The sequence below is a fragment of the Papaver somniferum genome, chromosome 8 (assembly GCF_003573695.1).
Source record: "Papaver somniferum cultivar HN1 chromosome 8, ASM357369v1, whole genome shotgun sequence".
NCBI lineage: Eukaryota > Viridiplantae > Streptophyta > Magnoliopsida > Ranunculales > Papaveraceae > Papaver > Papaver somniferum.
The window spans coordinates 65,077,969-65,093,754 of record NC_039365.1 but is presented as its reverse complement, the minus strand read 5'-3'; the positions used below and the strand labels follow the sequence as shown (position 1 = coordinate 65,093,754).

Sequence of the window (15,786 nt, the reverse complement as noted above, 5' to 3'; positions counted from 1 at the left end):
ATACAACATACATCTTTTCTTTGTAACAGTCACCCAATTGTAACAGTGAGTTCTGTAACGGCTGAGAAGCGTTGCGAATTTCTGTCTATTATATTTTCACCAATAAAACCACTTTTTGAGCAATGATTTTTTTTTGAGTGTGTTTTCACTATGTGGAGCTAAACCCCAACACTCGGACAACGGAGGAAGCTGGATTTCGTCCTTGTGGTAATTAATTTAATTCTTTATTTACTTTTTGCACAGATTTTTATTGATTTATATTTCTATTAATTATTTGTGACTTTGTTTGATGACGCATGCTTATTTCTAGGTAATTTTGATGCTTCATGCTTACAATATACAACTAATGTTTTATGAGATCTACTTTGACAAAAAATAGAGTTAAAATTTCTTTTATTTTGCCTAGGATAAAATTTTGAACCATTTGAATATTAAAAACATTGAAATCCTGAGTCCTGGTATATTCTTCATCCCGTGACATATTTTGTATATATTTTCTTTATTTCTAGTACTTACATTTATTAAATCTGAAACCAATCTCATCAAGTCCGAGCGAACGACAACCTTATTTACCACTGTACAAAATTCGATCAGCTAACTCAAAAGGAAAAAAATATCTATGTGGAAAGTTCTAAAGAGGGATTGCTGGCATATTCAAACTGGAATTAGATGAAGTGCAAAAAAAAAGGATTGTTATAGATGAAAACAACCATCCCGTTTATAACACAACAAGATCTCAGAATATCCAATGTCCTATTTCAGCAGAAATACTTAACAAAAACACTAATACCCTGAAATTGGATACAACAAACTGTCAGGAAAGTCTGATTTCACCCACTCAAGTCCCATACAAAGTACTCAGATCAAACCAAAAAAAAATCCGTCCCAATTAAGCATAGAGCAAGAGCTGCTAAAGAAGCAAGTATGGCTTCTCCTCTAGCAAAGAGGAAGCCAAAATTAAGAGAAGACAAAGAAATAACGGAATGTCACAAAAAACCAATGCCTCAAAAGCAAGATGGAATAGTGCATATGTTACCTGATGGGTCTATATTTCAATTAGGAAATGGGGAATCAGTAAAGAACAACAACAAGTTTAAACAACCTTATGGACCAAGCATACACAAATTAGACTCTATAGAATAATTCTCTAGAGTCACCAGCCAGCACTAAGATCAGTATGATGGACCAGCACCTAAGGATGCGGCTAGGGGGATATATACATGACACCATGCAGGCAAACCCGGATACGCTATCTAGTCTTGGACGCCAAGTACATCCTTGTTTCGATAATTTTTCCCAAATAAATAGAATGTACTTCATATACATCACAATTAGTAAACAATTTATGCTCCTAGAAAAGTGTATATGGACTGAGCTAATAGAGGCACTTATATTCTATATTTTCATAGCCATTATATGCATCATGCTGAAAATATTTGAGTTATTTCCTGGAATATCTAGGGTATAGGTAACCTATTTATCCAACAGTATCTCGATGACATGATCAAAGAAAAAAAACCTAGACATATTTTTTTTTGTGAGACAAAAAATATCAGAACTATTGTGTACTCAATAATCACAAAGTTAGGATATAGAAACTGCTTCATGGTTGACCCAATTGATGCGGCATGAGAGCTTGTGTTAGTATGGAAAATAGGAAAAAATCTCATAGTAAGATTGTTCTCCAAAAATCTAATCAACTGTCATGTCAGAAGTATGGTAACAGAAGTGGAAAGTACCTCGTCATGTGTGTATGGCCCTTTGGAATGGAATAAGAAATAAAAATTCTGGTATTAATGGTATAAATGGCTGGGAAAATGAACCAAAATTGGTTACTGCTAGGGGACCTGAACCTTAAATTGATAGAACAAGACAAGATAGGATCTAGAAGTTTTAACAAGACTGAGGCAGATAAAATCAAGTATTGTCTGGAGATGGCAGACTTGAATGATCTTGGTTTTGTGGGGTATCCCTACACACGGAGCAACAACGGAAAAGACGAGGCTCTAACTGAAGCTAGACTTGACAGGGTATTGGAAAATTGGGAACTAGTGGGGGAACAAAAAAAATGCAACTGTTACTCACCTTATGGGGATGGGGTCGGATCACATACCAATCATGCTTAATTCAAAACATGTTCTCAAAGGGGAAAACAAGCCTTTTAGGGTGATGGGAACATGGCTCAAGGAACCGTATTGCAAAAAGATGATTAAAGAGAATTGGAAAAAGAAAACCAATGGCAGTAAAGCTCATATATAGGTGGAATAAGAATTCTTTTGGTGACAAAACAAGAATCTCATAAGGGTAAAAAATAAAATCAAGCAAGTAAGTTGTAACATTAACTTTAGTGATAGACGCATTTATGTGTCTAATATATCTCAATTGTATATAGTGTTAGTGCTCGATTCTATACTTATTTGGTTATTTTATTTATTTGTAGGTGTTTTTAGAAGAATAAGGTTTTGCGGCAAAATTGGCTAAAAATATGGCATTTGGACCTCTGTAGATAGCATACCGGAAGCTCCCCAGAAGTGTACCGGAAGCACCCCAGAAATACCCCGGAAGCACCCCAGAAATACCTCGGAGGAACCCCGAAAAAAGTTATATTTTCACCCTAGAAAAATCGCTAGGGGAACCCCATTTCAAGGCATATGCTAAAGGGACTCCCAGTCTGGTTAAGGGTACACCACATTCAAAGTTCAAATAATGGAATTTGGCGGGAAAACTAAAGTTCACGTCTGATAATTTGCTGTTGGATTTCTGGGCAGTTTTGAGGGAGATTAAATCCCTGAAATTAATTGGGCTAGGCCTGTTAAGACTAAACAGACCGTATGCAAGTGATTTTATCGATCAACTTGGGATGGAATGGCTGGCGGAAGCGATCAAAGTCCAAACAGGATACGTATTGTTCTGTCCAGTTTCAAGGATTTTTATGAAAGATTTTGTGAGAGTTTTACACTGGATAGTTACGTACTAGGTCCTGTTCAAGTCTTGATAAGAGTTTGGTGGAAAGTTTATAGCTAACAGACGCGTACGAATAGCTTTGAGCAGTTTTAATAAACCCAGAAGCCGCGTGAAGAACAGAAAAGGAGAAATATTTTCCGAGACTTTGGAAGAAAGAAAAAAAGAGATTCTATCGGGATTTCTTTGAGCTGTGAAGTATATAAGAGGTGGAGAGAATTTAGAGAAGGTTTATGAAGAGTTTGGGGAAGGTTTGGGACGCAGTGGAGCGAAGAAGAAGGATTAACAGCAATTCCCACCTGTTGCTGCTGCTGCCATTAGAGGACCTTGAAGAACAGACTGCACAGAGCAGTCTTATTTTCCGCAGCGTCAACAGCAGCAGCGGAGTGTCTTTATTTTACTGCAGTTCTCTGGTATCGTTTCTTTTTGGACGTATTATGTGAGTCTCAGAACCACTGTTTTATAACTTTTGACTCTTTTAATCATACTTTGAGCATCAAATGTATATTTTGAGAACATGATTATTATGATTAGCTAAACCCCAACACTGGGATGATGGAGGAAGCCGTTCTTTACGCATATGATAATTATATTAATTCTTTTTTTTTGACTACTTGCACTTTTTATTAATCGATTTATGATTTTTCTTAATTGGTTGTGATATCGTATGATGATGTATGCTTGGTCGTAGTGCTTTTGATGCGTCATGCTAGTGATATACAATAAATATTCTAAAAATCTACCTTGGCAAGAATGAGAGTCCTTATGATTTGAGCTATAATTGTTTCGAATAAATATATGAATTGTGTGAATGATTAATGGTGGAATCCTGTGTCCTAGTGTCTCTTGATCCTGTGACAAATATTGTGTATATATTTTTATTTTTAAATCTTTACAAGTCCGAGCAACGAACTCTTATTTACCGCACGAAAACTACTATAACACTTAGGAATAAGAGTAATATGATTAGAGAATGTGAAAAAGGGGAATCATTGGTATAGGATAGTGTAAAGTTTCTAGAAAGACAAGATATGTGGGGCAAGACGTCAAATTATGAGATAGGAATACAACTTACTTTCATAGGAAAGCAATAAACATGTATATGAGAAATAAAATATAGGCAATTAAGGATAATAGTGGAAAGTGGGTAGAGGGAAATGAGAAGGTAGTTGAAATCATCACGGGCCATTTCAAAGATATGGATACTACATCTAGCCCCGATACTGAGAGCAACATTCTGGATGATGTTCAACCAATCATAATTGATAAGGACAATGAGATGCTGACCGAGCACCTATTATGGAGGAAATAAAGAGTGTAGTTTTTCTATGGAGCCTGACAAAGCGCCAGGACCAGATGGATTCACTCCGAGATTCTTCCAGATGAAGTAGTGCAACTGGAAATTTTTAACATGGTGGAAAGCTTTTTCACTTCAGGTTTCATACTAAAAGAGATAAATACTGCTTTCATCACTCTTATACCCAAGATAGAGTACCCTCAAGAAGCCAGCGACTATAGACCCATTATCCTAAGCACTATTGTATACAAAATCACGTCAAAAGTCTTAGCCAATAGACTAAAAAATCTTCTACCATAATCTCCCCTTACTAAGCAACTTTCATTCAAAGGAGACAGATCTCAGACAATGTTTTCATAGCGCATGAGATGACACATACCATGAGGGCTCAAAGAGTTTATGAATTGCTTATGGGTCTCAAGATAGATATGTCGAAGATGTTCGACAGAGTGGAGTGGAATTTCTTAAGAAAGATTCTGGATAAATTAGGTTTTATCAATCATTGGTGTAAGTTAGTACACCAATGCATCAGTACTATCTCGGCTTTATTTCTCTTGAATGAAGTGCCTTGTGAGCAGTTTAACCAATCTAGAGGGCTGAGGCAAGGTGAACTGTTATCTCTCTACCTTTTTATCATATGCATGGAGATGTTGTCTAGAGCCATCTCAAAATCTAAGGATCTGAACCTCATCCATGGGATAAAGGTGGGACAAAATTCCCCGACTATATCGCACCTTATGTTTGTGGAAGACCTGCTGGTTTTCATTAAAGCTAGTAAGGCTGAGAGTGAGAGCATCTTGAAAGTGTTGAGTGATTTTAGCTTGGCTTCTGGCCAGCTCATAAACATGGTGAAGTCTAGTATTTTTTTTAGACAAAACTCTCACCAGCACACTATGAATGAGGTCATAAGCACATTAGGTGTGAACAGAATATCTCTAAATGATAAGTATTTAGGTTCTACCTTGTTAACACGCACATCCAAAATCAAGTCGTGTCAGTTTATCTTGGACAGAATTGGGGAGGGCGGGTGGGGGGTGGGAATTTGAATGAGTGGAAAGGAAAACATTTTTCTTGTGAAGGAAAAGGAGTCATGATACAATCATCATCGTCCACGGTGTCGATGTATCAAATGAATTGTTTTATAGTGCCAGTTGCAGTGAATGACAGCATTGATAAAATGCAGAGAGAATTTTTTTGGGGTAAGAATGAAAATGAAAAGAAAGGGGTGTATCTAAAGTCTTGGACCGGAGTTTGTAAACCAAAGAATATAGGAGGAATGCGATTTTTGAACTTAAGAGAGTTTACTTTTGAAAGAACTCAATTGCTTGTGGGGGTCAATTTTCAAAAGAAAGTACTTCCCAGAGACAAATCTGCTGAACACTAAATACTAGTGCTCTGACAGAGATTCGTGGATATGGAAGAACCTGATGAAGAAAGTGGGAAAGATAAGAGAGAATACTGAATGGATGGTGGGGAACAAAAAACCCATTAGAATATGTGAGGACATGTGGTATCCAAGTGAGCAACAATAACTGGTGGAGCCACTGCAACACATCCAGAAGATCACTTATGTGAAGGAAATAATGGTAAAGGATGGAGAAGAGTGGATTTGGGGTGATTAGAAAATGGTCATGTATCTTGACCCACAAGTCAGGCAGCAAATTAAAGGGATTAAGATAAACATGAGTAAAAGGGATGAAATAAGATGGAAACCGGAGAAGAATGGGAAATTCACAATTAAGTCCTTGTACAAGAAAATTATGTGTAGGGGTTAACATGAAGATATGGAGTTGAAACAATTTTAGAGAAAGGTTTGGAGAATGAATACAATTCCAAGAGTTTAGACATTTATCTGGAAGTGTGTCCATTCCATTGTACATTTGGATGAGATACTTGCAAGAATTCTACCTCGCATTAACAAGACATGCCCACTATGTGGAAATCAGGATGAAACCTTAACCCATATATTTTTAAACCGGCGATTTCATTCTTTAAAGTTCTTAGTCATATGGGTGTTAGACTCACGGTCTATACTAACAATCAGACTGACTTTCACTGTTGGCTTCAGGACTGGTTCAATACAGGCAGAGTGGATAGGTTACATGGCATAGAATGGGCAGACATCCTGGCAATCACGTGTTGGGAGATTTGGAAGTGCAGGTGTGATTTACTTTTTAGGAAAGTAAAACCTAATTAACCCACATAGAGTAGGTTTTAATATTACCAATATGGTAAGCTTCTGCAGGAGGATTAAGAGGGACGAAACCTTGAACTCTGAAGTACAATTTATATATAATTTAAATCCCCTAGCTAGTAACTTATTAGTTGTTAAGATAAATATAACTTTAAGGGCCAGTAGTAACGGCATGGAGGGAGGAATAAGTCTAATGTTGTCTGATCATGCAGGAAACATCTCCAAGGCTAGATACAAACACTTTGAAGCAGTCACAGAGGAATATCTCGAGGATGAAGCAACTTCCAGGACAACCCAGTTGGCACATCAACTAAACCACTCGTAGATCGAAGTTTAAGATGACAATGTGAAAGTCTTTCAAGCTATTAAGATCAGGCTAGGAGAAGCAGAGAAGAACATACAAATGATGCACATAGGAAGAAACAAAAAATTTATATTATGTATTAGGAATCTTAAGAAACTCGGTCTGATTCCAGAATTTGAAAACTTCATGGTAAGAAAGTTAGACGAAGTCTGTGTTGAGCATAATCGTTTGCAGTGGGATGAGTCACTTACTAGCTCTTTTTTGGTGAAACTCTTACAGGAGGGTAGAGCACCAAACTATGAAATGTATATTCAGAGTTGAACTTGGTTTCTTTATTTTAAAAAATAAAAATTACTAGTTCCTACTTTCACTTTCCATTTTCAAAAGAATGTAGGGGGTTTCTTGAGCACGGTCCTAAAAATACTTCCATTGAATCTTTCTATGTATGTGCTTAATAAAACAAATCTCTCCCCTTTTAATAGCAACAAGTGATTGCAAAATTTAAGTAAATATAACCTTTGGATCTCCAAACTTTAAAATTCCACCGTTAGATTTCACAAATAGAATCCCGTCAGAATTATTGCTATTGTTCGTTAGATCGTTAGACTTCCTCTTTCTTATCAGACGTTAGACTTTAAAGAAGTGGTGAAAAAATGTTTACAAGGACATAAAAGTAAATGCACTTCTTATATATTTAAAAATCTCATATCTTTTAAACTACATGTCGGGTTTTTGTAAATTTTATATATTTGGAAAGCCCTTTAAATTAGCTACTCAATGAACACAAATAAGTATATCAAATTTTTGTTTTTCAATTTTTTTATATGTCTCCAAATCTTATATGTTTTCTCCTTAAAAGTTAGACATAGCTTAAAATTAGACATAACTTAGAAAAAAATTGAAAAAATCTACAAGAAAAAAACAAAACAAATGATTGATTCTTAAGTATAAACAACCATTAATTTTTAAATAAAAGAGTAGTTATTTGGAAAATAGAAAAATAGCATTGTCGATGTGCAACGCACGTGCTAACTACTTGTGTGATTTAAGGCAAATATGTCGAGAAATTTTAATGACTTGGAATTTTATTAATAAATGCTATGTGGAAGATGAGATAGCGAGACAAAGCACATGAGATGAGGTTGAGGCTGAGATGTGAGAGTTAGGTCACATTAAGGCTTCTTACCTTCCTCTCATCGGCATCTTGTGATTCAAAATTTAATACATTTAGTCGATCAAAGGACCATAGCATTAACTACAACAGCCTGTAGTCATTTAAGCGAGAGACCCTTTGTATTAATAATCCCTTCAAAATTCATTAACAAAAACCACTTTATTAGATGTAATCTAATCATTAAATCCTCATTTTTCCCATTCATTTTTGTGCGTTTATGGAATATGAGAAATTACTTTAAAGAGTTCGCCAATGAGGAAAGGGTGTAGTTAATGGATAAGAAAATATTGCATGCAAGTTTTAAGAGAAACTAGCAAAGGTGGCAAATATACGAGTAAATCTTATTTGAAGCGAATTGTATCTGTAATGGTATGGTAAGAGTTGAAATGAGTAAAAGGTAGAGGTGACTCTAAGTTGTATTGTCAATACTCGATCTAATTTTTATCATCCATGTCTCTTTCATGGAGTAGAGAAATTTTGATACAAAGTCTCTTTGAGTCTTAGACCCCATGAGTCCATGACAGCGATTGGAAGTTTAAACAAACCTCATCATGCTTAGACTTGACAAAAACACAAAACAAAATTATCGTTCAAAATCAAAACCCCCTTTTTTCGCTTTCGTGGAAAATGAGAATATACTTAAAATGTTGTGGAGGAATTCCCTGTCTAGCTAGGGTCCCTTTTAGGAACCAAGTTTAAGAACATCCATGAACAAAAAACAGAAAAATTCACGGGAATACTGATCAAACAGACATTTGGGAGTGAAGTGTAAATAACAATCTCAAGATAATTATAAAAGAGAATAGAACTGCAATTTTACAGGAACAGGGAGAGAGAGATTGAAACCCCGGAAATAATTTGAAACATGGAAGCTTAATTTGTACTATATTGAGTTGTCAATCTCTCCCTCTCTTTGCTTGCAAATTCTTCGACTACTGTATTGAATCCTTTTCAAAACACAGGAATCTAATGACTAACTGATTCTAAGCACAAACACCAAATGTTCAGACGTTAGGAGATGAGTGAACCACCTTATTTTGTCTTCCACCACCGCCAAGCCAAAGCAATGTCCTCCTAGCAAAAGATGGCAAATTCGACTGCGAATCCAAACTATTCCGGCTTCCTACTTCTTCATCATCTAATTCACTGACACAGTGATCCCATCTTCCCATGTCGATCTCTGAACTAGTCCTGCTGCTAGTATTGTTGTTATTATTATTATTATGTTGCTTCATCTTTAACTCATCAGCAACATTTGGACGACCCAACGCAAACCTAAACGAAGAGGCCCTTCTCGAAGAATCGCCGACCGATGATGGCTTTTCTTTCTTTGTTCTAAGCCATATTTTTGAGATCGAAAAGCTTTCGTTCTTGCTCCTTTGCACTGAATTTTCCTTGCACATCTTTTTATTGTTGACACCATGAATTTCAGTGTTCTTCAATGGTTCAAATCCTTTAAATCCTTCTCTACATGAATTACCATCACATTCTGACATGGTAGACCTATAACCTGGCTTCATTTGCTTCTTACTGGTGTCTTTTCTTGCAAGAGGTCTAATAGAAACCTGCAGAGCTGAAGTTTCATCCATCACATACTCGAAAGACCCCATCGAGAAACACCTCCTAGAATCAATCTTACTGTTATTAGTAGTACTCGTGCTACCTTCTCCTCCTCCTCCTACAACAACATCCACATTCCTAAACTTCCCAAGCTTAACAGAAACAACTTTTTCATCCAGCCGAACCGACCCAACGACGGGAACCACATCGTCTTTCACGAGTATCTCACTGAATTTCTTGGAAATATTATTACAAGAAGCCCCTGATTCGTTTTCTCTATGAATACCCAAGTTGGAACTTGTTCTTCCTTCAACAGAAGTAGTAATAGCAGTTGCATCTCTATGATCTGTTGATATTTCTCTGGAACTCTCACTACCAGATTCAAGAACATAAACAAGTGGAGAACAATTATCGCTCAGAGAGAAATCAGGAAGTAAACTGCCTCTACATAGTGGACAAGTAGAGTGAGACAAAAGCCATGTATCAATGCATTCAAGATGAAAAGCATGACTACATTTTGGTAGTAATCTAAGTTTATCATCATCTTCGAATTCACATAAACAAACAGCACAATCAAATGGATACTTCTTGATACCCATTATAGCATTATAAAAGAAAACAGGAAGTGTATCTATATAAGATTGATCCACACCAGCATCATGTAGATGAAACAGTTGCTGTAGCTGTCCTTGTAAAGCTGTTACATTGTCTGAATCTTCAGGGTCTCTAATGGTGGGTCTGAAAAGAAATCTAACTAGAAGATGAAGTAAACCAGATATAAAAAAGATAACTGCAAGAATGATGATTATAAGTAAAATACTAGGACTAATTTTGTTTCCTACATCAAAACTATTATTAGTAACAAGAACTGGCGGAGGTGGGCTTGAAGATGTAGTAGTTGATTCAGAAAGAAGAAGAAATGGTTGTTGAGATGGAGAAAGGACATGCCTTTGAGAAAAAACCCACTTCATTTTTGTAATCATAAAGCTTTAAAAAAACTCACCAAGGTTGAAGCTTTAGATCTGATGATTCAATGAAAAAACCAGCCATTTGTTTCTAAAGAAGAAAAACCAAAACCAAACAAAAAAGAGGAGAGCATTTTTCTTTTTTTCTTTTATATATCATGTGAGAGTAACACTTTGTTTGCAGGCTTTTTGATTGAGACTCTTTGAGATTTTACTGCAAAAGAAGTCCTGTTAAGTCAAATGTAATGAAGGTTGAAGAAGAGACAGACAATAATTAAAGGAAATGGTGAAAATTTTGAATCAAATCAAGGATTTGTTTTTGGTAGAGAAATTAATGAAATGCCAGCCAGAGGGGTTAGACAGAGAGACTCTATAGTTGGTAATAAAATCAGCCTAGATTGTGTACTGTATACCTGTATAGTTAATGTAAAAACAACTTCCATCTGTGAGTAAAAACCTTACATGAAAATGTAATTTCTAAAAAGAAATCAAGAAAAATCAGAAGTAATCAGAAACATAAATTCAAATCTGAAACCAGAAAAATAAACCCATTCTTGTTTGACCTTAAAGAAACAAGTTTGCATCAAATCCAATGCTCATTTAATTCTCTCTTTTTTAAAAAGATTTTTATAAAATAGATCAAATTTTGTTTTTTGTTTGATAAATCACCTTAAACTCATCATTTTTTTTTGTTTCTCTCGGATGCACTTCTTCTTCTATTCGAAAATTCTTTTGTTTGGATTTTTTTTGAGTTGTTAGTATTTTCTATAAGTTATTTTCCATCTCTCTGGTATCCAGACAGTACAGCGAGCACTGCATATTATGATGAGTAATGAATCTGATGATGGTCAAAGTAGATAAGATAAAAAGTTGTGGGGTTTGAGAAGAAGGTTCTTCTTCTTCTTTCACTTGTATTTGCACATAGCGGGACCAGCCCTATGCCTCCTTAAATGAATTATCTATTTTAGGGTTTTGTTATCTTGTGCATGGATGCACAAGATAAGAGCCAATCATTGACATTGGAAATGATAAAAATTAATAAAATAATATGAGAAATGATGTATCTTGTATGGGAGAAAGTAAATATTCATGGATTTTTTTTAAATTTTTTTTATACAAGTGCAAACTTTACCTTCTCCAATACAAGATACTACATCATTTCTCATATTATTTTATTGGTTTTTATCATTTCCAATATCAATGATTGACTCTTATCTTGTGCATGGATGCACAAGATAACAAAACCCATGGAAAAATAATTCTTTACAAATTTGATAACGAGATCTGTACTTTTCGCATGGTTTGGCATGGCTGCTAAGAAGGGGCTAATTTGCTTGAGGATGTACTAATCCAAAGATGATAAATTTTTGTCACATATCAAGTTTGGTATAGTCCCATGTAAATTGGTATTCCCTAGTAGGCCGGTTCCTATGGAGGAGGCAAAGCCTTAAGTTTATCATTTTTGCACCCAAAACAGACCTGGTAAAGTGGCAATTTGCCATTTTCCAGGTCAGGTCGAGTCTCGATTGTTAGGTGTAATCTACACCGGACGGTCAAGAATCAACTTCCAGTGGTTTACACTCGGCCGCCCATTGCATCTCATCCAACGATCATCAGTTCATCACCTTATAAATACAATATCCAATCTCATTTCAACTCACACCATTTCTTCAATCTTCATTCTTTCACTTCACAAATCCAATATGTCAGTTTGAGTTTGCAAATTTAGCTTAGCTGAAGATGAATGCATTTGCAGGAATTATGACTTGTTAGACAAGTTATGGTCAATGGTGCACAACAACAGAAACTTATTGTATGGCAAAACATATTTCAGAGATTTCAGGAATAAACATTAAACCTCAATAATCGAGATGCAAATTCTTTGTGTCATCACTTCCAAGTAATCAACAAGGATGTGATCTTGTTTGTTGCTGCGCTTATTGAAGGAAATCGAAACCGAATAAATGGTCAAAACGAATTTGATGTGGAGCAAACATGCCGTGTTGAATTGCGCAACATTCAACAGGGTATTTTCAATTGGATAGTTATTATCATATCTTGAAAGTGTTGTCCAAATATGATGCATTTAGATTAACATTTGTATGATGCATTTAATCAAGATTTAAAGTTATTATCAAATCTTAATTAAGTTAAGTTTAATTTTAAGATGTATTAAGATATGAACTAGTGCATCTTTCATTAAATCTGTTAATCTAATATTCGAATTTTAATTTACATTAGTGTCTCTTTTATAAGTCGAGATTATAAGATATAAACTAAACATTCATAACTTACAATAAAGACTTTAAAAAAAAAGGGAAAATGTTCTTCATGTTGTTTATCTTCTTCATTTCACCAAACTTCCAATCAATGCGCTCACGAACGGAGTTTCCTTTGTTTATCTTCTTCTTTGCCTTCAAATTTTCCTTTCCTTGAACTTTTCTTTGTCTTTTCTTAGTTGGATGTCTGATTTGGTTAATATCCAAAGCTTGTAGACTTCTTTTGTATTTACATATTTCTTTATAACTGTCACATATCTTCCCAACGGTGGCTTCAAGCACCACTCCCGAAAAATCAAGTTGGGTAGCCAAGTCTAGTTGGGATTCAAACTTTTATATCTGAATTATTTTGGAAGAAAAAAGAGAAAAATTTGGGTGTAAATTTTGTGTTTGAATTTCGCACTTTTATAGCGATAGAGAATGAGGCGTTTGAGGTTCAAAATCCACCGAACGGTAGAGACTACACCGGTTGCGGTTAACACTAGACCACTAGCGGTCGGGACTCGGTCGCTTAACAATTTTTTCATAGTGGCTCAGTCAGTTTGCCAGGACACCTGGCATGGCGTATGAGTGGGTTAACCACCTCCCGCAGGCACCGACCTGAACATGTTGTAGTTTGCATGGTATTTTATCGGTCTAACACTGATGTATATATGATAGTGTAGTATCGGCGGTACTGATAATAATTGACGCATATTAGAGATTATTCAAATGCTAATTATCTCATAGAAATAATTTATGTGCAAATGAATTTAATCGACATGGTAAATAGATGTAAGAGGTACAAATAATTAACATGTTCGTGAACAGTTAACTCAAAGTACGCGTACCGATATGTATACCTTATGACATGACAGAGTTCCGTAGTTCACAAAACTTGATAAGCACGTATGTGCTACATTTTGTGCCCATATTTATATTAGATAGGACTCGATGTTTTTACTAATAACACCATTTTAGTGCTTTTGTAGAAAGTACAAGCAAATCTGATCATAGGAGAAATAAACGGCTAAGTAAGAAACTTAATGGCATTTGCAACGAAGATGACAAAATGTGGCTGGCCTGGTATCTCCATATATCAGCAGCATGGGAATCATTTCACTGCCAGAGGCACTAGAAGAGGCAGGCTCAGCAAATAACTTCGTGGATGCCTAGTTAACCACATATGTTATCACCACCACCCATGTCATCACAGGGTCATGTGTCATGCCATGAAACAAAGAATTCCATTGTTTACTAAACACCTAAATCCACTGGGGGATGATGATGAGTGTGACGTGGATGCTTAAGAGTACATTCTGGGTTGAATAGAACCAGGAAGGGTGCTGATTTGAGTTCGAGTTTGGACTGAATTTTGTGCCGGAAAGTCGACTCAATACTCGTTTTGCTGCAATAAGTTTTGGCTGTGTGCAGAACATAGCCGAGATGGAGATGGCATCGATCTCTTACTCGAACTGAAATTGATGGAGTTGCTGTGCGTCGATGGAGCAAAGAAGCTAAGTGATTGTTTACATGGGAAATGACAGCAGTGGTGTTTGCCGATTGAATTTGCAATGGAGTTCGACTAAAAAGGTGTTGATCGTCAGTAAGAGAAAAATTGTTGCAGAAATGAGTGGAAGATGGCAGGATCTGTTTGAAGGAGATGGAGATGAAAGATGCTTTTGTATTCAAAGTTTGAGTGTGCTGTTGGCTGAAGGGATCGCAAGGCGGTGATGTACGACTGAGAATTTGAACTGAATAGAGATGGATGTTGTGTAGTCGATGATGAGTGGAGGTCGAATTAGTGGATGGTGATTACTGAGAGTTCTTGGCTCGGACTGAATATGCTGGTGGTGTTGTTGCAGTCGTATTTGGACTGGAGCATGAATGGAAGTGACGGACAGTTGGGGTTTGCTGTCTTGGCAGCGAGATAAAGAAGGTGCCGTGGCCTGAATCAAACTCACTGGTAGTTATTCATTGTCTGAAACGAGTGTCGGCTGAATGGATTTTCGTCAGTGGTGGTAGTTAGTTTGATTTGTGAGCTCTTGGTCTCGTGCATACTCTAATGTGTTGTTGTGTTCGAGGTACTGGTCTTGAAGAAATAATGCATGAATATTCAGCTGCATGTAATTGAAGGCTGAGCAGGGAAGAAAGCTGGAGTGTGTGGCAGACAGAACTACTAGATATTATGATAAAAGAGAATTGTATAATTGAATGAGATGATTTACATTGAGAACCCATAAGGTATATATAGCGATACTATAACTTGGTATGCAAGATTATCACTTGTAAATCAATTCATACTAAATATATCAAATACTAAATATAACTCTAAACACTAAAACTTTCCATATAATATTTGTATACTCTAACACCCTCCCTCAATCTCATGGGGATTGGAAAAACCGCATGAGATTGGCCACGAAAATTGTTGATGAAGTGCGGTGCCAATAAACGCCCGAGAATTATAAGAAGAAACGCGTCACCATTAAAAAGAATACCGATTCGGAGAACCATAACTTGCGCGTCACCATAACTTGTTTAGCACGACAGAACTAAGTGAGAAAATCACAACGATGAAGAGAAGGAGTTGTTGCGACTATGGAGTTCGGTGATTGTGACGTTGTTGGCTGATCATCAGTGACCAAGACTGGCCGTGATGGAGAAATTAGGCTGAGAATAGATGAAAGGATCAAGACAGTGATTGGTGGAACGAGAGTGGAATGATCCCTGCTGCCAATGATGGTGGTGACTGGAACAGATGATGATCATAAAGAATGGGCCATAATGCAGAGAAGGGGAAATAAACAGACGTGTATGCTAGGCTTGGACTAATGGCCATAGGAATGACTTGCGTTTCGGGAACTGGTGGGCTTGGGTTAATGGATGGGCTTAGAGGATTTGGTGGGCTTGGTTCGGTAGTTGGGAACAAAGAACAGTAAGACGTTTATGGTGGTGGAAAAGAGAACAGATGGGATTAATTAAAGAAGTTGGTTATTGTAGAGGAAACAGAAGGAGTGCAGTGGTGGCAGAATAAAGAGTTGCGGTCGATTGATGGGAGTTGAACTGTGAC

The 15,786-nt window shown here is 36.4% G+C and overlaps 1 protein-coding gene across 1 annotated transcript; it reads right to left on the bottom strand.

The window, feature by feature from the left end:
* Positions 1-8,692: 8,692 nt before the first annotated feature.
* LOC113301394 (RING-H2 finger protein ATL13-like) lies at positions 8,693-10,964 on the bottom strand. Its single transcript, XM_026550180.1, has one exon. The coding sequence runs from the start codon at positions 10,471-10,473 to the stop codon at positions 8,935-8,937; it is 1,539 nt and encodes a 512-aa protein (XP_026405965.1). The 5' UTR covers positions 10,474-10,964; the 3' UTR covers positions 8,693-8,934.
* Between the last annotated feature and the right edge of the window lie 4,822 nt (positions 10,965-15,786).